The 18397-nt window shown below is 53.4% G+C and overlaps 4 protein-coding genes across 4 annotated transcripts; 2 read left to right on the forward strand and 2 right to left on the reverse strand.

The window, feature by feature from the left end:
- Positions 1-115: 115 nt before the first annotated feature.
- Positions 116-1447, reverse strand: MAM_00784 (BSD domain protein; the record flags this gene model as incomplete). Its single annotated transcript, XM_040819583.1, has 3 exons — positions 116-411; positions 480-1200; positions 1259-1447. 3 exons carry the CDS (start codon positions 1445-1447, stop codon positions 116-118), a joined length of 1206 nt encoding a protein of 401 aa, XP_040682848.1.
- A 1987-nt stretch (positions 1448-3434) lies between these two features.
- MAM_00785 (glucose repressible protein Grg1) lies at positions 3435-3712 on the forward strand (the record flags this gene model as incomplete). Its single annotated transcript, XM_040819584.1, has 2 exons — positions 3435-3556; positions 3619-3712. 2 exons carry the CDS (start codon positions 3435-3437, stop codon positions 3710-3712), a joined length of 216 nt encoding a protein of 71 aa, XP_040682849.1.
- A 2256-nt stretch (positions 3713-5968) lies between these two features.
- On the forward strand, positions 5969-7835 carry MAM_00786 (AP-1-like protein; the record flags this gene model as incomplete). Its single annotated transcript, XM_040819585.1, has 3 exons — positions 5969-6442; positions 6517-7541; positions 7601-7835. The coding sequence occupies 3 exons, from the start codon at positions 5969-5971 to the stop codon at positions 7833-7835; spliced, it is 1734 nt and encodes a 577-aa protein (XP_040682850.1).
- A 1517-nt stretch (positions 7836-9352) lies between these two features.
- MAM_00787 (Protein kinase-like domain protein) lies at positions 9353-11663 on the reverse strand (the record flags this gene model as incomplete). Its single annotated transcript, XM_040819586.1, has 7 exons — positions 9353-9851; positions 9928-10379; positions 10531-10686; positions 10743-10947; positions 11015-11126; positions 11267-11389; positions 11621-11663. The coding sequence occupies 7 exons, from the start codon at positions 11661-11663 to the stop codon at positions 9353-9355; spliced, it is 1590 nt and encodes a 529-aa protein (XP_040682851.1).
- Positions 11664-18397: the final 6734 nt, after the last annotated feature.

An 18397-nucleotide genomic window follows, 5' to 3' on the forward strand; every position in this document is an offset into this window, starting at 1 on the left:
CAGGCTTGTGCAGAAGAGTCAATTTGCATAATTGGGAATCACAAAAGAATCAAGAACGCCGAGTTCAAGAGGCCAAGAAACAAATCGGACGCTACGACGGTCAAACGACGAGGCATTACTCCCAGTCTTCGTCACTGTCATCCCCTTGTTTAAAGACTTTGGGGCTGTTTGGAGCCTGGCTTGTCTTCCCGGAATGGGCTCCGACGACGTCATAACTCGCCTCACTATCGGCTTGTGACTTCTCGTCGTTGGACTTGCGAGCTTCGGTAGCATTTTCACGGCCATCAGACCGCTGGATAGTGATGGATGACGCTCCGGAGCTGGGCTTTTGGTCAGGGGTCTTCTTCTCTGCTTCCTCGACTTCTTCGTCAGAATCGTCGCCCCACCCAACCTCATCATCAGCGGAGGCGGCTATCAGGAAAAAACAGAAGTCAGTATGTAGAAATGTTCAGGTTAGATAGAACAACGGCAACCAGTACCTTTAAGCAGATCCCGCCGTCTCGACTCTGCAGTTTCTATGCCATGTCTCAAGAAATAGTATCGCTTCCAGAAGTCGGCATAGGAGACCTGATCCGGCACAAGTTTCTCCATTGTGGTTCTCAGCTCAGGGTACTTGGCAAGATCACCGCTGATATCATCCGTCTTCTTCTCAACATCAAATTCTCTCGTCCACTTCTCATACTCATCACTGATAGGGTCGTTGGCAAAGCCATCAACAGAGGTATGGATAACGTGCATCTGAGCATCAGGCCGAGAGGTGTGGATAACCCGTTTACCTTGCGCATCCTTGCTTTCAAAAAGAACCGTGCTATCTTGGGATGACTCGTCAGGTGGGGCGACGCTGATGGCATCCCTCAGAAAGTTTCGAATGTTGCCGCCAAATCGTAGCAACGCCTCATCAGCGGCATCTTCAGCTTGTTGTAAGTCTTTGAGACGCTTAGCAGCTTCGGTGCGTATTCGTGACAGAACAGTCTCGGATTGTTCACCAACTCCGTCGGATGCGGTAGCTTTCGTCTCTGTTGGGGTTGGTTGTGTGTCGTTTCCTTCCTTGGCTCCATCTGTTGACGTTGCAGTAGCAGTATTAACGGATAGTGATCGGGTTCGGTTCAATATTGTTTCGCGAAGATCGGTAAAGCCCCTGGTGGCGTCTTCGCCCACCTCGGCGAGCTCTTTCTGAGCCTGCGCGTACACTGTCTCGCCCTGCACAAATGATCAGTAGACTGAAATACCGAGTAGTGGTCGTGCAAGGGTGCTTTACCTGTTTCATAACATTTCCCCAAAATCCGCCAATCTTCATACCCCAGGGGCTTGACGAAATAGCCTTGTATGCATCTTGTAAGTCACTGTTCAGGGACGACTCCTGCTGCTCTGGCTTGGGCGTTTCGTTCGACTCCTTCCTGTCTTGCGGGTACGCGTTCTCCTGAATAAGGTCGTAGGCGAGATCCATCGCGTCCTCGAGAGTGGCGATTCTCACAAAGTATCGTAGCAGTTCACAGCTTTTTAGATGGTATTTGGGATGGTGAAGTCGTCCACCGCATGCCGTCCTCCCAAGGATGACAAGTTCACATGCTCGAAGGCGGGACCCTTGTGGAGAGCCCATTTATGCAGATGTCACGTGATAGAAATGTTCGTGGACGACTGGCGCTCATGGCCTTTGAAGTCATTTCCATCACTACTGCAAGAAGGGGTTCCAACAAACCATGGGTTTTGGTTGATGCTAATCTACAGTTTTCGGTTCAGCTCGATTCAACTTGAACCACTGCAGTATGATCGAAATCGTGCTTCATCGTACTGAGTTATCTGTCAGTCCTCGAATGACCGTCGCGCTAAAATCGGGCTGCTGCATCTGAAGCACGCGCAACGGGGTTTGCGATATGGAATCATTGGCTGATGCCAGTTTTCAGTAGTCAGGTACTTTCGAACGAGCCCTTTGTGAAGAGTTTCGCGGTGAAGGGCAGGTGTTGGCCTCGCACTAAATACCATCGAAAATTCCCCGTCAACATCTCTCACGTCGCTTCAAGACCACAGATACGAGACGAATGTTCGGGGGCCAGGATTAAGCTAGATAACCCCTGGTCGGTGCCGTCAGGAGACCTGCCCTACAAATGCGGAAAAGCACCTAGTGGTAAAACAGTCGTGGACTGCAATGAAGTACCTAGGTACATGTGTGAAGCGTGTTTCGTTCCGGGGGCCAGGCACGGACGGCAATCATGATCCATCGTATTCTTCGATGGCTGAGATCGAAAGACAAGCAGGAAATCGAAAAATAGGGGACTATCGGTCACAGCCGAAACAGAGAGACAAGGGTCTAAGTGTCGGCCGAGGTCGATCTAACGAACTAGTAGTAGCGGGGATGAAGGCGCATGGATGGACGCCATCGAAACGGCTTACGGGAATGGAATATTGCAACAAGAGCGTCAAAAAAGCGTCTCAACAAAAACTCAAAGACAACTCACGTGGGTCGAGATCGTTCTATGATCAGTTTGAAGCCTGATATATTGAGGACAGGAAAGCAGAATCCACAGGTCAACCCCGGCTCATCGCCACATTTGGGCGGCAGCTGACATTCCAACCACGGCAGTTGCGAATAGTGAAGAAGCAATCACTGGACTGCGTAAATGATGGTCCTCGTGGGCAATTTGTGCCAATTCTCTGCAAGTGCATCGATTGTTGATGCTAAACAATGAAATCGTCTGTGAATCCTGAAATGTCGCATCGTAAATGTCGACCAAAGTTGGGGGAATCTCGACTACTGCATCCTTCATCTATGCACATCGGTGCGTTGGTGACACCGGTTTCAGATTTGGGCAGCTCATTGTCCAGTGATGATCAATGTCGTCATGTCCGGCGTATCGAGGATCGAGGAACATAGCAGCGAATTAAAACGACAGAAGACGGCTCCCCTTACCGCCAGAGACAAAGAAGATACAGACTCCGCCGGCAAGTACGTTTTGGAAGCCGCCAGTTTGGTTGGCCGGGCCCATGCTGCGATACTAAAAATCAAGGTTTTCGGCGATTTCTGGATTGACATCAGCCAATGTCGTCATCTGCTTCCCTGCACCGCCATCGCATCGGGTGTGGCGCCCCACTGCGTGGCTGCGGGGCCAGGCCGAAATATGACGATGATTTCCTCATCCGACTTGAACATGGCGATGACTGTTGGTGTCAATGGCATTGGTGGTTGGCGTCGCGGCGCTCAATCAACGTGTCAAGTGGGTAACAAGCGTCGGTATATCCCCTGGTGAAGGCCTTTGAATTCGGGAGTAAGCTCGAGGACGTCCTGTCTATATAAACCCTTGGTCCCTTGGTCCCCAATTGTCTCGCTCTCTGCTTTGCGGTTCATCATCCTCCCACACCATCTACATTCCCACTGCTCAAAAAACACCTCTACCACCTCTTTGCCCAAAGCTACACTGCTTCTCAACAACATCGCAATGGAGAGTGTCAAGCAAGCCGCCAACTACGTCTCTGAGACTGTTCAGGGTGCCGTGTCCGGTGCCAGCCACGAGGCCAACAAGGAGGTTGCCAAGGACAGCAATGCCGACGTTGGCACTCGGTACGTTGACCGTGCTCCGAAGGATTTCCATACGTTTAGTCAGGCTAACACAACATGCAAAGCTTGACTGCCGCCAAGGATGCCGTCGGTGACAAGATCAACCAAAATGCCCACGATGGCAAGGCCGAGGTTCACAAGCAGGCTGCCAAAAACTAGGAGACTTGAGTAGCGCTGCTTCATCAACGGCCAGTATTCAGCGTCGACTAAGGCATCCTCATGGCTGTGGGGGACCAAGCGTTGTCGGTAGAAAGGGAACGAATCAGTCGAGTACATAATACCCCATTGTAGCGTAGAACAAAGTTGGAAATAGACATGATTTGGACGTGGACGGACATGATATTTGCTGTAGTCCCAAGAGCTGCATGGTTGAATTGCCACCGCATGTAAACGTGTAAGTGAGTGTCTGCGTCCTGGCTCGTCACCAACCATGCAGAAGTGTTGGTATTGGCCCCTCACTCCATCATTGTTCAAGCAAATTTCCAAGAGAATGAAACGTGCAGGGTGAATAAGGGTTTGGTCGTTCCTTGGCTGTATCCGTCGACTCGAAGCCAGCCGATCAACAGGCAAACCACGACTTCAGTGTCTGAAGGACGAACACTGGAATCTCCAAGCCTGCAATTGAAAACGATGTCATTGCTGGGTCTGTCCTAAACTGGGGGTTTCAAGTCTGGTTGCTGGCTGTGTGCCCGGACGTTTGCAGCAGTAACTTATCTGGCGTGAACACCCATCAGTTGATGATGCGCGGCTTCCATTCGCTGTTCAGAGAATCAGGGGCCTCCCGTGCAGGGAACAAGAAGACACTAGTATTGCCGCCGCAAACAAATTCCAAGGTGTCATACCCAGCACGAGACGGACACGAGGCGTTGAACCGATGCCGCGCCTCTTCCACGGACCATCGATGTCATTGCTGCCCCGTATTGCCAATTTGTGCCGTTATTGTCAAAGTTGCGATTCAGCAATTCTCCACATAGATCAGATAGTACAACCGTGGTGCACACGGTGCTGGATCCGGATTCCAGACCCTGGTGGAGATTAGCATGCGCACATACATGTACATTAGTACGTAGCGGTAATTGCAAGTAACTGCTCGCCGGGTCAAACATTGATGCAAAATCCATTGTACGGGGCTTGGCATGACACGGTCGTTGGGAGGACGAGTTTGGCACTCCGTAGTCGGTTACAGGCGGAAAAAGATGGCAGCGCGACCGAGCAAGCTCGGAGTGGAGTCCGGTACGTACCTAGGTACTGTTGGCATTTAGGACACGACCGCGAAGTGAGGCTTTCGGGTGCGAGGCTATTTGTGTGAATGGCTTGAAAGTTTGTCGTCACGGCGGAAGCCGTCGGTCGGGTGACTATGCTTGTGCTGCAGAGTCTGGAAAACGGTGCGAGGACGGTGCAGTCTGCCAGAGCGCGCACGTTGCTCCGGGTATCAGGTCAGGACAAATGTGCTTATGGAAGGCTCTGTAATCCGTAGTGCCGCCGGACAAATGTGCTGGCTGCGCTCTGCCCGGCCGCTCCGTACCAAGTGAGTGCTCGCACGTCGCGACCCCTGTGTGTGATCGTCGCCCACCGTCTCCCGTCGTCTTTCTCATACGGAGCACTCAGGTCTTGGAAACCGTACTCCGTACCGTACGCCGTCCGAGACCCCGCCGCCCTGGCTTCGAGCGGCTTACAAATTCGTTTTCCCACTTGCTGCTCGCGGTGCGCGCCTGATTCCATTCCTCCGCGCCGCAGCCCACGGCCAGCTCACGTCCAGCTTGCGCCTCGGATCACGCACGCATTTTGCTGGCCGCCCCTCGTCTGACTCTCGGCGGCTGTCGAGGTGGAATCGCCTGGAACCCGTTGCTGAGCCTGCGTCCATGACTCAGGCAGCAAGGTCCTCTTCCTCTTCTCCCCCCCCGCCCTGCAGGACCCTGCGACGTGCTCCGTACAAACTGCACCTCCTGCGGTCTCGTCTCGTCCCAGCCACCACCAACCAGTAACTGGGTAGTTGGTCGACTTCTCAAGCCGACCGCTCGTCCGCTACGGCCTCGCTCGACCTTCATCTCTGGCATCGGCAAACTGCCACTTGGCTCGTTCGCCAAATCTTTGCGCTGCCCCCAGTGCCACCCAGCCGGCGAAAGGCGCACATGTGCACCGCACCGTCTTGGGACAGACGCAGTCAACCCAGTGCATCCGAGCCGTTACTTTTCACAGTCTTGTCCATGAGCTGTGGCTTGCGTCACCTCGTCACCTCCCGGACTTAACACCGAACCCGCCGCTGCTCGTTCCACCATTCTGACCTGTCACGACGTTTACTTTGCCGTCTGCGCCTTGTTTGCTTCGTCATTCACCCCTTACTGCCACCGTTGCCCGGAATTGGGACCTCATCCCGCCTCACAACGCGCATACACAAAAAAACTCAACGTCGCGATGGCTTCAGGCGCCGACGGAGGCGGCTCTTTGCCACCCAACTTCTTCCTAACCCCGCAGCAACAGACCCTGCTTTTCGCTGCGCTCAACGCCAACAAGCCTCAGACTTCTGCCTCCCCCCCCGTCAAAGGCTTGTCCATGTCGCCAGGCTCATTCCAGAGCTCTCCGATGCAGAATGTAGACAATTCCGCCTTCCAAGACAGCCCGTATCTCGACAACATCGACTACGACTTTGGCGACTCCAGCTTCGACTTTTCCTTTGCCGGCAACGGCGGTGAACAGGCCAACATGATGGGCGATAATGCCGGAACTGTCGCATCCGACTCGACAGAGAACGATGGTCATGAGAAGAGGAGCCATCCTGATGACGAGGAAGATGACAGCAGTCCGGGCAATGACTCCAAGAGACGGGAAGGTTCAGAGAAAATTACCAAGAAGCCAGGCCGCAAGCCTCTCACCTCAGAGCCAACTTCTGTAAGTATCACCCCGTCCATCAGCAACGTCCCACAGCCGTGGTGCCGCATCGGCTTTGCTGACTGCCGTTGAAGAAACGCAAGGCACAGAACAGAGCCGCTCAGCGGGCTTTCAGGGAGCGCAAGGAGAAGCATCTCAAGGACCTGGAGACCAAGGTCGAGGAGCTGGAAAAGGCCTCCGAGGCTGCCAACCATGAGAATAGCAAGCTGCGACTCCAAGTGGATCGCATCACCACCGAGTTGAATCAGTACAAGCAGCGTGTCGCCGTCATGACACAGCACAAGGCCATTCCCCGAGAGAAGGCGTCGTTCGGCCATGCTGCCGTCAACAACTTGAGTGATGTCAGCTTCCAATTCGACTTCCCCAAGTTTGGTGCCCTTCCCGGCCCACCGATCAAGCAATCTTCATCGCAACCCATCAGCCCGCAGCACAACGGCCAGAAGAACAGTCCAGCTCGCAGCACTGGCAGCGACAGCAAATCACCTCGGTCTACCGTGCGGCAGCCAAACCAGTATGACTTTGCTAAGTATGCCGGCGTGTTTGCGCCCTCCGTCTCCAACTCGACGCGCACTGGCTCTCATGCCAGCCTCGACTCTGTTCCCTTCAGTGTTGCTGCCGCTACTAGCTCACCTTCAGCGTCATCCAACTCCAACGCCGGACCCAGCTCGTCCTGCGGAACCTCGCCCGAGCCTTTCACGCAGTCTCCCATGAGCTCCAAGCCTCTCGAGACATTGACCACCATTGGCGAGGAGCAGCCGGCAACGGCGACCACGGATCAGCCATTTGCCCAGTTTTCTCACGTCGACATTGCCAGTCCCAGCTTTGACTGGCTCGTTCTGCAGAACGGGGGGGGCCACTTTGATCCCCAACTGTTTGGGGATTACCGAGAGTCACAGGAGAGCATCTTGTCCAACCCAACCTTTGACGACTTCTACTTCAATGACGGACTAGACGTTGACTTTTTAACACCTTACAATGCTGCCCCCAGCGATCACGATCATGCTCCAAAGAAGAACCTCATTGCTGAGATTGACGCTCAGCAGAACTCCATCGAGGACGACGTGGGTAAGAATCAAAACATGAGCTGCAATCAACTTTGGTACGTGCCTGCAATGTACGCTTTCTGCTTGCATCATTTCATACTCACATCCGTAACAGGGAGAGGCTGCAGGATTGCCCCAAGGCGCAAAACGGTGAATTTGACCTGGACGGGCTTTGCTCCGAACTTACCAAGAAGGCCAAGTGCTCGGGCAGTGGCCCCGTCGTCGCCGAAAGGGACTTCGACTCGATTCTGAAGAAGTACATGGGAAAGGATGTGTCGGCAGATTGCATGGCCAGCAAGCTAGGCATCTCTGTGAACCCAGAGCAGTCCAATGGCGTGACAAAGCCTTGACGGCCCCTCGTTAAACAACTGGCGCGTCCCTGGCCGGTCCTTCGGTAGGTATCACACAGGTGCTGGTGCCATGTGCGTTGGCCTCAGTCTAGGTCGGAGGCACGGTTTTTCTTTCTTTCCCAGCGTCTCTCCTCGCTTGGACGATGATGGAAATGGTGACACGAGCAAAAAAGGGACGGTTCAGGAACAGGATATTCTACGGCGTTTTGATGGGACAGCCAGTTGGGAAACACAAATAAAGAGGGAGCCGCATGGGAAGAGGGGGAATCCGGCACGGTACAGAAGTAATTTGACGACCTCGTACAGGAGACAGACTTGGGGATAAGGAAAACGGGGAGGGGAGCAACGACCGCTTCGGTACTGGCCAGGGCAAGAATACGCCGCCACGCTGACCAATTTTCTTCGTCGTGCAGTGTCCCTCGGTTTCGTCTATTACTCTGTTTTTATTTAACCTTTGGCTTTGCTTCTTTGGGGAACGGGAAGGGGTCTCGAGAATTCAGCTGGCAATGCCAGTTCCTTTCCTGCCAGATATCTGCAGCAAAGGGGAGTTGGATATATTCTTTTTTTTTTCCTCACCATCATCAGTGGTTGGCATGTAGTCGGATGAATTTTTTGAACTGCATCGTGCTGAAAGCACTCTTGGGACGAGCTGCATTCCGCGGTGTGATTGTCGAGAGTCGAGGTCCGGGCGGTCGGGAAATGATGCTGCTCCACAAACCAGCCGCAAGTGGTTTATGCAGTCTTGGACGGCGTGAACATCTACATCCCCGAGTTGCCATTCACGAGCCACCCGATCCCAAGGACATGTATACCCCCCGTTTCTGCCACGTCATCATCGCTGTCTATTCCTCGCTCGCCGTGTCGGAAGCGACATCCCCGCAACAGAAACACACAAGACTCCCTGCCAGATGAATCTGCGAGTAGGCAAGGTAAGAGGAGTCACTAGTCGAAACGGCGCTCGTCCTTGGATTCATCGGACGACGTTGGTCATGTCGATGACTTTTCTTTTCCCCTCTCCCCGAGGGACTAACTATCTAACCATCGCTCTAAACGTGTCCCCCTCCGCACAAACTAGCCAACTGACGGCCATACTTTCTCTGTACATGTTGGCATATGCATCTGTAATTTACTGTGTTGGACGCTCCACCCAAGGTGACCAAAGCAGAAAAACACCAAGAGATGGTGAAGCTCAAGACAAGAAAAAAGAAGACAAAAAATAAAGAGACTCGCCATGATAGGTGCAACAGGACCCATGTGTCTGCGTATTAGGCCGTCTCCCCTACGCTGGCATATGCACTCCGTACAAACCGTTACCCGCGGTTGTTCAAAAATAAAGAAACTCCAGGGCCTCTCCACGAGTTGACCGCGCTAGTTGCCTCATTTTCCATGAATCAAAAATCGCCGCGGCTCGCTGCAGTCTACTGCTACACCCTCCGTAATTTCGGCTTTATCCGGGGCCAAAACAATGGCCTAGCTGGTAGGTATTAGAGTGCCCACGCCCGAAGTTCAGTCGACAGCTAGCTGATAACGACTCGTGCGCCTTCCTTGCCAAGGACTCCTCTTTCCTTGGGTCTGGGACTGTTGTTTCTGCCCTTTTTGCTTTTAAGGAAACCAAACACGCCACTTGAACTTTCAGCCTTGTGATCGGCTGGCGTGTTGGCGTCAGTCGGGAGCGTGGCATCCTGGCGGGCAAGTTCAGACCAACTTCCCCCACCATCCAGCGTCACTGAGACGCCTCCAGTAGAGCTTGCTACTCGTTTACTTCTCGGCGGCGGTGGTCGTGAGACGTACTCGCTGTGGTGGTACAGGGTAGGCGGCGGCGCTGGACTCAGAGGTCGGCCTTGTCGGTGACCAGGACTGGGCCTCCTCTCTGGGGGTATAGGAAGCAAGGCTTGTTGAACCGATCCACCAGCAGGAATAGGTGTGGCTTCGTCTGTCGTCAGGGCTTGCGGGCCGTTGTTTAGCAGCACGTTTTGCCGTGGATCATCATTCAGGTTACGAGATGCCTCCGTGATTCTGCGAATGGATTTTAACAACTTGGCTCAAAGGAAACGGGGGGTTGTGAGAGAGCGCCTGGGCGATTTGCACATACTTCTTGTACGCCGCCACAGTATAATCAAAGGGTCTGAAATCTTTTTCAATCATGCGGTATAACTCATCCTCTCTAATCTCCTGGTCTGTTGCGTCTTCCTTTAATCTCGCTCGAGGCTTTTGGCGTCTAGCTCGGGCCTCAAGTGGTGCCTCTTCGAGGAGTAATTCCTCCAGATCGTATGTAGCATCGAAATTGGTTTTCTCAGAGGAGGGTATGAAAATAGGCTCTATCCTCTTTTGTTCCAGGAGATTAAAATCAATATCCCTGAAAAAGTCATTGCAAATAAAACTCTCCCAAGTTGAGCCCATGCGAGTTCGTGGGTTTGGATCCAGAGCAGCTCGGATAGAGTAGAGGCACGTCAGCGAGACGGGCGGCTGTGTGACGGGATATCTGGGAGTCGAGTTCTGAATTTGTTGACTGAGTATGGATTCGCTGCTGCCATCAAAGGGCCGCTATAGGCTGGGTTAGATTCTGACACCAAACAGCAGACTACAGAGCACGGCATGCGCCCTGCCCGTGTCTATCGACACATTGTCTCGGAAACGGCAAGGGCGGCAGGGGGAAAGAAGAATGACTGTCTGTGCTGTGGTTGCTCCCACATACCTTGTTGTAGATGCATTCATAGAACAAAACTCCCAGAGACCACCAGTCGGCGCACACAGTGTAGCCTTTGCCTGAGTAGACTTCTGGTGCTAGATACGCCAATGTGCCTGACTTGCTAGTAAGCACCCTTCCTGGAACGATGTCTGATGCCACATTCTGCGCAGCAGTCAGTAATGATACCCGAGCGCCAAGGCAGACGCAATGCTACATACGAAATCTGTCAAGTGGACATGACCGTCTGAATCGAGTAGAACATTGTCAGGCTTGACGTCTCTGTGGATGATGTTTTGCTCGTGAATGTAACGCAGGGCACATCCGAGTTCGGCAATCCAGAATCGAACAGCCTCCTCGGTGAAGGTTTTTCTAGAAATATGAAATCGCAGGTCACCGCCACTCATCAAATCCACGACGAGATACCTAGTGTTTGAGACAAATCAGCGTCCGTGGGCGCAATTGGTGAGTCCTAGTCTCAACACGGGCTTACATGTATTCGATGTCCTGGAAGCTGTATCTCAGGTTACAAATAAAGGGGTGATTGACGTATTCCAGCATTCGTCGCTCGCGAATGATATTGCGCACGCTTTCGGATTTAACAACTGAATCGAGGCCAAGTCAGCTCAGGAGACACCATGAATCGATACACTCGAAACCAGTTCGAATGCAGCGGCAGAATGTCTCGAGATGGACCGAGTCATGGAGTATACGGGAGAGTCCCAAAAATTGATATTTTGCGCACCTTCATCCTTCCGAATGTACTTCAAGGCAAAGGACAAATTCGTGTCCTTGCGCTCGACAATGCGCACCTTGCCAAAAGCGCCTCGGCCGACGACCCGCAACAGGCGAAAGTGATTAAGATTTACTACAAGCCGGTGGTCAGCTTGGCATGTCAAACAAGACTCGTCGTGGTTTGTCGGGTGTGGAGGCAACGTCATATGCGCAGAGTGGTCGGCCAGTGGCGAGCACGAGAGCACAGGCGAAGAACAGTCGAGATTGGCCGGGGCTGGATGAAGAGCAATGGACAGTAGAGATGGTGACGATAGTGACGAAGCTCAAGATGAAGACGCAAAGGCCTTGGCGGGCGACAACTCACCTTCGCCACTGAGATCGACGGGCTTTCCTTGGCCGTTGCCCATGCTGAAAACAGCGGGCAAGGGACAAAAAAAAAAGAGAGAGAGGAGGTTATCTTAGTCGCAAGCCAAGAAGCATACTGGGTATCGAAAGCCTTTCGGGCCGCGGAACGTCTGGCAGGAACGGTGTACGAAGGAAAGATTGATGCTATCCAGTCGTCCGGCGCCGTGCAAGTCCAAACTTCAAGAGGCGAAGTGCAAATAATGGTTGTCGGCGGACGCGATTTGAGAACGATTCGGCCCGCGGGTGCTGAGACTTTGGAGCTGATGCTGCAGGCGAAAAGCGGCGGGCTCACTCAAAGGTACATGGAATAACAAGCTGGCTAGTAAAGTCACTAGATAGACGTCGCTGGATTCTGATGACCCCGGGGGGGACGGCCGATCACAGGTCAATTGCGGAGCAACGAATCAAGGCTGAAGCCCAGGGATGCGCCGGCTGTGCAGTCGTGTCGTGTCGTGTCGAGGTCGAGAGAAGAGAGGGTCGGCAGGTGGTCAAGGCAGGTAGGTGTTGAAGTTGAACCGCAATGCAGGAAGCAACAAGAAGGAAAGAAGCTACAGGCTTCAGTTCAGGTTTCAGGGCTAAAGCTACTGCTAAAGGATGTGTGTGGCTAATTGAAGCATGTGGGACATCTGGAGGCGCAACGGGGAAGGAACCGAGGGAGCAGTGCTGGCTGGCAACTTAAAAAACCGCGAAAAAAAAAATACAACAGTGATAACAATAATGACTAAATAAACAGGGCTTCTGCTATGGCAATGTTGGCAGACGAACAAGGCAGCAAGGCAAAGTCGGCCAGGCGCAGGCCCCGGTGCAATGTTATCTATCGGTTGCTGCCGACTTTTTTTGATGAGACGCTGGGCTTTGGCTGCTGCTGGCGCCCGTGGCTCACGAGCTGGGTGCTTTCTGGCGCGGCGGCCCGGCATCAGCATGTCTACCCGAGTACGGAGTACTCCGTACCTATGTACCCAAGTACTCAGTACTTAGGTGGGTACCTTTTTTCTTTTCAAAGAGCTACCAAGTCTGGAAGTTCCTCCGCACAAAGGCTCATTCGCTTCTACAACAGTAGCATAGCCCGCCCCGCGTAGCAAGTACAAGCATCTAGTACGGAGTAGTACGCACCCAAGTACCAAGTCAGTAGGTACTTAAGTAAGTAGGTGGCTAGGTGACTTCAATCGATGTGCGGCAAGATAGGGGGACCTGGACCTGGCAGAGGGCCACGAGGACAAGGCACGGGGACGGATGGCGATGGCGATGGCGAGAGACGAGAGGCGAGAGGCGAGGGTTCTGCATCTTGCTTGCCCGAGTGTAAACCAAGACGACGAGGACGAGGGTGGTGTGCAGCAGATGCGCAGGTGTGCAGACTACTACTTAGAAACCCATGGTTTCACTCCAATGCAATGCCGCGTCGCCGCCCATCAGCCAAAACCTAAAGTGCCTGATAAAGTACGGAGAACGGGGTACCTCCAAGTACCTATCTACTTCAGTGGGTACCGAGTCGGTTCTCTCGAGTCTCAAACCCCCACGTGGGTGTCTATCCGTCGGTCCGGAGCACGTACGGACGCTCCCTGGTGAACCAGACCAATTCTCCATGCAGTACCCAAGTACCTAGGTATACATGCAAGGATGCATTGGTGCATGGGCCGCATTGGCGCATTGGTGCATTGGCGCAAATATGGAGCAACGGATCCGACAGGCTTCGAGAAAAAGTCGACGGTGGGGGGCGCCAACATGGCAGACAGCGAACCTTGAAGGAAAAGGCGACGGCTGGGCGGTCCAGCTGATTCAGATAGATGCACACGCAGACGAGGCACAGACAGGCGCAGGCACAGACACGATGTGATACACCGCCCAGTCCCTCGCCCGCCCCGGTTGGCTGCCCTACGGGCGCTGGCCGGACATTGATGAAACAAGGTTGATAACCCGTCTACTACGGAGCACGGAGTACCTAGGTATTCACACCGTCATGGACCGTTGACGACTGGTCCACAATTTGCGCTTCATGATGCATACGCAATAGTTCGTACTTGCAAAAACAGTGCCAACATGCATATCGAATCTGACCGTCCTGGTTGAATTGTCTCCCCAACTCCCCACCCCCTCCCTACACACTCAGGCGGTGTCGCGGTGTCGCGGTGTTCAGAGTCTCAGTTTATCGTCGTACCCGTGATCCAAACAAGAAGCAAACTGACAATTTGGTTTGATGGTGTCGATTGGTGATTCCTGGCGGCACGCGTGCTGATGCGAATTTGTTCACGGTGTGCTCCGTCCCTGCTCAGTACAACACAAACTTCGGGATTGACTGACAAACCTCCCAAGCATCACGACCGAATCCACCCCACTACCAACTAGAGCAGGGGTCCCTCCACGTGAGGAACGGGCGCTGGCCGCGTGGAAGTCATTGCACAAGGCCCAATGCCTTGGCGCTGAGCCCTTCTGAAGAATCGAGTACTCCGTACTGTCGGCAACATTACCCCGTATCGTGGTGCGGTCATGTCGTTGCGCCTCCGTATTACGTATGTTTGGTCAATGGCGCCACCTCATAGGTTTGCCTCTCCCATGCTCGCTGACCATACTCTGTAGCCTCATCTCGGCACACCTTCCGTCACCTCTGCGGATACTCTGGTACTGTTTTAGCTTGTTGCTCTCCGTACAGACTCTAGCTTGGTTGGTACATGTCTACCCCGTGCCCCTGACCCGTGCGTGAGAAGACGGCATCGCAGTACCTGGGTAATAAGTAAGCTTCAACTTCCTGGAGAGAACCAAGACCTCCTTCCGCATGATCTTGGGATGTTGGCACGCACCAGGTTCTGACCCGACAAATGGGCGGACGCCTCGTTGAGCCCATCAGATATTACTCCTCGACTCCGTACTGCCTTCCCGATTGCCTAGCGCGAGATGATACTAATTAATTAGAGATTTGAGTTTCGAAGATATTGTCCAGTTGGTGGAGGCTCGACGTGAATACCCACAAGATCAGCTTGTTCTCCCCCTCCCCTTTACCTAAAAGCGACGGGGGAAGACTCTTATCCTGGTGTCGTTTGGGCATAATAATACTAGCACGATATCGTTCAATCCTTTTTTTGGGACATTTTTTCCCTGGCTTTTTGAGTGTGGGTGATTTAGCATTGATCCGATCCTCCAAGTCCCAGGCTTGGTATGGGAACAGGCCCAGGTATTTTTCAGCCCATCAGAATACCGGGTTGTCGCCACATCGCCGGGATAATTACGCCACGGGCCATTGTGTCTTGATGATTTCCTCTGCTGTCAAACAAACGCTTTAGCAAAGGAACTCAGTCGTACCAAGATACACACCACGCCGTTAAATTGCCAAGGGTCTTCTACGGAGTATTTACTAGCGGCAGTGGCGGATTCGATACCATCCATCACAAGGCTAGATGACATTGGTGGAGAAAGGAATCCCAAATTGTCCCAAAGAGCGGACCGAATGCCCGCTGGCCAGCCAGAGGGTCTAATCTTCTCCAGAGGCCTGGTTCGGCGTTGCCGATGAAAGGCGCGGGCTCGGGCTCGGGCTCGGGCTTGAGCGGGTGCTGAGATCGCTGAGCTCGAAGATGCTTGAATTTGAGCACGAGAAATACCGGATTTTATGGAGGAAGAGCGCAAAAGCGGAGTTCCCTGGTCTAGACGGGATGTTGAAATAACTGGCCCGGAGGAAACAGCGAGGAGACGCAATATTGGAAGGAACGATCTGCACGGTTCGCCTCATAACAGGGCAGGAACCAAGTCGTGACCCTGCCTACTACTATTAGCTGTAATGAGAGAGAGAGAGAGAGAGAGGCAGGGAGAGAGCTCATCTCAGTTTCCCGTACGGTCGTTGTCGGATCAAGCACTTGACGCCATCGTGTCGTCTGGTCTCGTTTCAATTGCCCTGTGCGGCAATTTCCGCGCCGCGCCGTCCCCGGAGTCAATATTGCTATCCGCCGCCGAAGGAATCAGTCGTCTCCTCATTTCCGTGTCGGGCAAGCATATCGTGCCCAAGCTGTCGGGGCATGGCGTGTGCCGTCATCCCGCCTCCGAATTGCTGCAGCATCAGTCAGCCGACATGCAACGGCCGATACCATTGACGTCAGTGTCAATACGAAGCTCAAACATGGCCGCATGGGCTGAGGCAGATTCAGGCTTAGGCAGGTCGATCGCATCTCAATTGTTTATACGCACATGGATGCCTATAACGAGAAGCCATGGATGACGACGATGCCTAGTCATCCATCCACTTCGCAGCAGTTGGTCCATTTTTGGACATCACTATGCACCAGGGGGAGTGAATGAGCCATCACCACGAACCGGATCGTGAGCATGAGATGCCAAAATTCAACGATACAAGCCCGGCAACTGTGTGCTAGCCAGGAAGGCAATGCATAATTAAGGAATGATAATACTTAACCCAGACAGCGTGCCAATTTGGCCCCAAATCCTTGCTGGCCCACGTGTTGGTCGAGACTAGCATACGCCACTATTTGCAAATCACTTCAAGTGGTGGTGCAAGGAGAGGAACCAGCTCGCCTGTCCTCGTCGTCACGAAGCAGTCTTCCATTGTTAGGCGCTACAGAGCATGAACAGCTCGCCGCGATTCCCTTGAACGGGCCTCAGGCGTCATCGCCAGACTGCGCTACGCGGGAGGAGCCATCGGTCATATGAGACATGTAACGTCACTGCCGTTTCTTGGCACCGGTAGCCCTTAGACGGCTCAATTTTACTGCTTTCTGCTCCGCTTACTAGTAATGAAAGAGATGTTTTATCACTCTGTACTCTCTCTATTGTGACCCTTTTACATGCTCTTGTATGGCGTGAGGGGATGAGATGAAAGCCGTGTGATGTTCCTTGAAACGAGATTTGCACTATGGACGCCATACTGCTTCTTGACTGTGCATCAACCGAGATGGATAGCAGCTCCTGTTCGCCCGATCCAGAGCTGGCTGGGCAAGGATGAGGATCTCTTCAGTAGTTTCTAGCTCATATGTACTATCAAAAGACATTTTAACGGAGAAGGTGTCGGGAGATGGAGAGATGGACACGCATGTAACCCAGAGTATAGCCACCAATACAAGTATACTTGTCCTTTGCAAAACCGCGCGAGGAGCAACCCCTCTACTGCCATGAGTACGACACGGCAGCAGGAGAATCCAAATGCCAGAATATGCCAGCATTCAAGCAGCCTCTTTCTTCATGACACAGAGCATGACTGTGGCGGCATCGCTCTTGATTCCTGAGACGCCGTCCTGAGACGCAGCATACCGACGTATCCTCATCCTTACACATCAAGGAGAGCATGTTGCCCCGACACGATGAGCCTTTTTCTGGCCAAGGCTGCCTGGGCCAGTTCCCTGCCTAGCGATCCTGATCCTGCAGTGCGTAGGCAAGCAGGTCAATGTGCCACGTAATATATCTGTTGGTGTTGTCAGGCATTCTTGAATCGACCTACCCTCGGACTGACCGATCAGCAGGCAAATTGTTGGTACTCGGCCATTGATGCCGGGTCGCCGCCTGGACTCGAGCGCACCAAATGCCACTCAATAATGACGGGATTTCATCATAGGTCCATTCCGCCCATGGTGTCATCTTCCTGAAGCAAACACGGCCATTGACCATCCCAGTCACCCTCTCATTAGAGCCAGCACCGAGTACATCGTTGGCCATCCATGCAGCCGCATGCAGCGATGCCCACGACACCACCAGTAAGCGTGGGCGAAGCCGGAAGGATCCCGATTCCTGACATTGACATCCAAGACGGTTGGGCTTTTCTCGGTGGCGCCGCACCCAGCGCAGACGGCTGAGCCGCACTACATATAATCAGTCGCGTGTCGTCATCATAAAGGCAACAGGGCCGCACTGAGCCTCGCAGACTTCTTCCTGGCGTGACTCGGTGCTCACACATGGGAGGATCAAGGCCGGAAACAGCCTTTTTAGGGAAACCCGGACCCGGCTTCAAACAGTTCGAACCCTGCGATGCTCCATCACCGGATGACTTGGTGCCATCCGCAAGCCGTCAGGAAACATGGCTCACGCATCAGCCGCAGGTCCGGACGCTGTTCAACATGCCCAGACGGTTAACAAAAGACGGCGGTGCTTTCGACACGCGGACCGCGCGGGGGTTGTTGGCAAGCACTGGCCTTGTCGTGGACAATACTGGCTGGATGACAAAAGACGCTGAGGGCTGCTCACGGGCGGCTGAATTGCTCACGTGGTCGAGGTCACGCGAGCGCCTTTTAATTGTGACGGTCACGAGCTTCTGCAAATTCCGGCATGCCCTGATGATGCCGGCCACTCATTATGTGCTCACAAGCATCAAAGTAAGCTTCGATCGCGGTCCTGAACACGCCATCACTAGCGTTTGAAACATGGACGAACTCAACGAAGCTCGTTTGACTAGAAGGGCGTTTTTAGAGTCCCGACTTGACGACACAAAGTTAGTATTTGTTGAATGTCTGGGCAACCGCCTGGCCGCCTCTTGAGCTCAGGTGAACGCATACTAGATATAAATTCCACGCCTTGCTGAGTCTCTTTTACATGCGGGCTAGGAATTTCCTTGGCCATGGCAACGACATCTGCCCGAGGAGCACCACGTCGCGTGGCATTCTCGGTTGGAGCATCCATTGCACAGTCTCGCGGCGATATGGAGGGCCTCTTCGAGATGGCTGGCGGTAAGCAGAGAGCATTGCCATAATGAGACATGGCGACTGTGTCGTTCTCGAGCGTGTCTAGTTCCTCATGTCCAGGCGGAGCC

This window comes from Metarhizium album, assembly GCF_000804445.1.
Source record: "Metarhizium album ARSEF 1941 chromosome Unknown scaffold_1, whole genome shotgun sequence".
In the NCBI taxonomy this organism is placed as follows: Eukaryota; Fungi; Ascomycota; class Sordariomycetes; order Hypocreales; family Clavicipitaceae; genus Metarhizium; species Metarhizium album.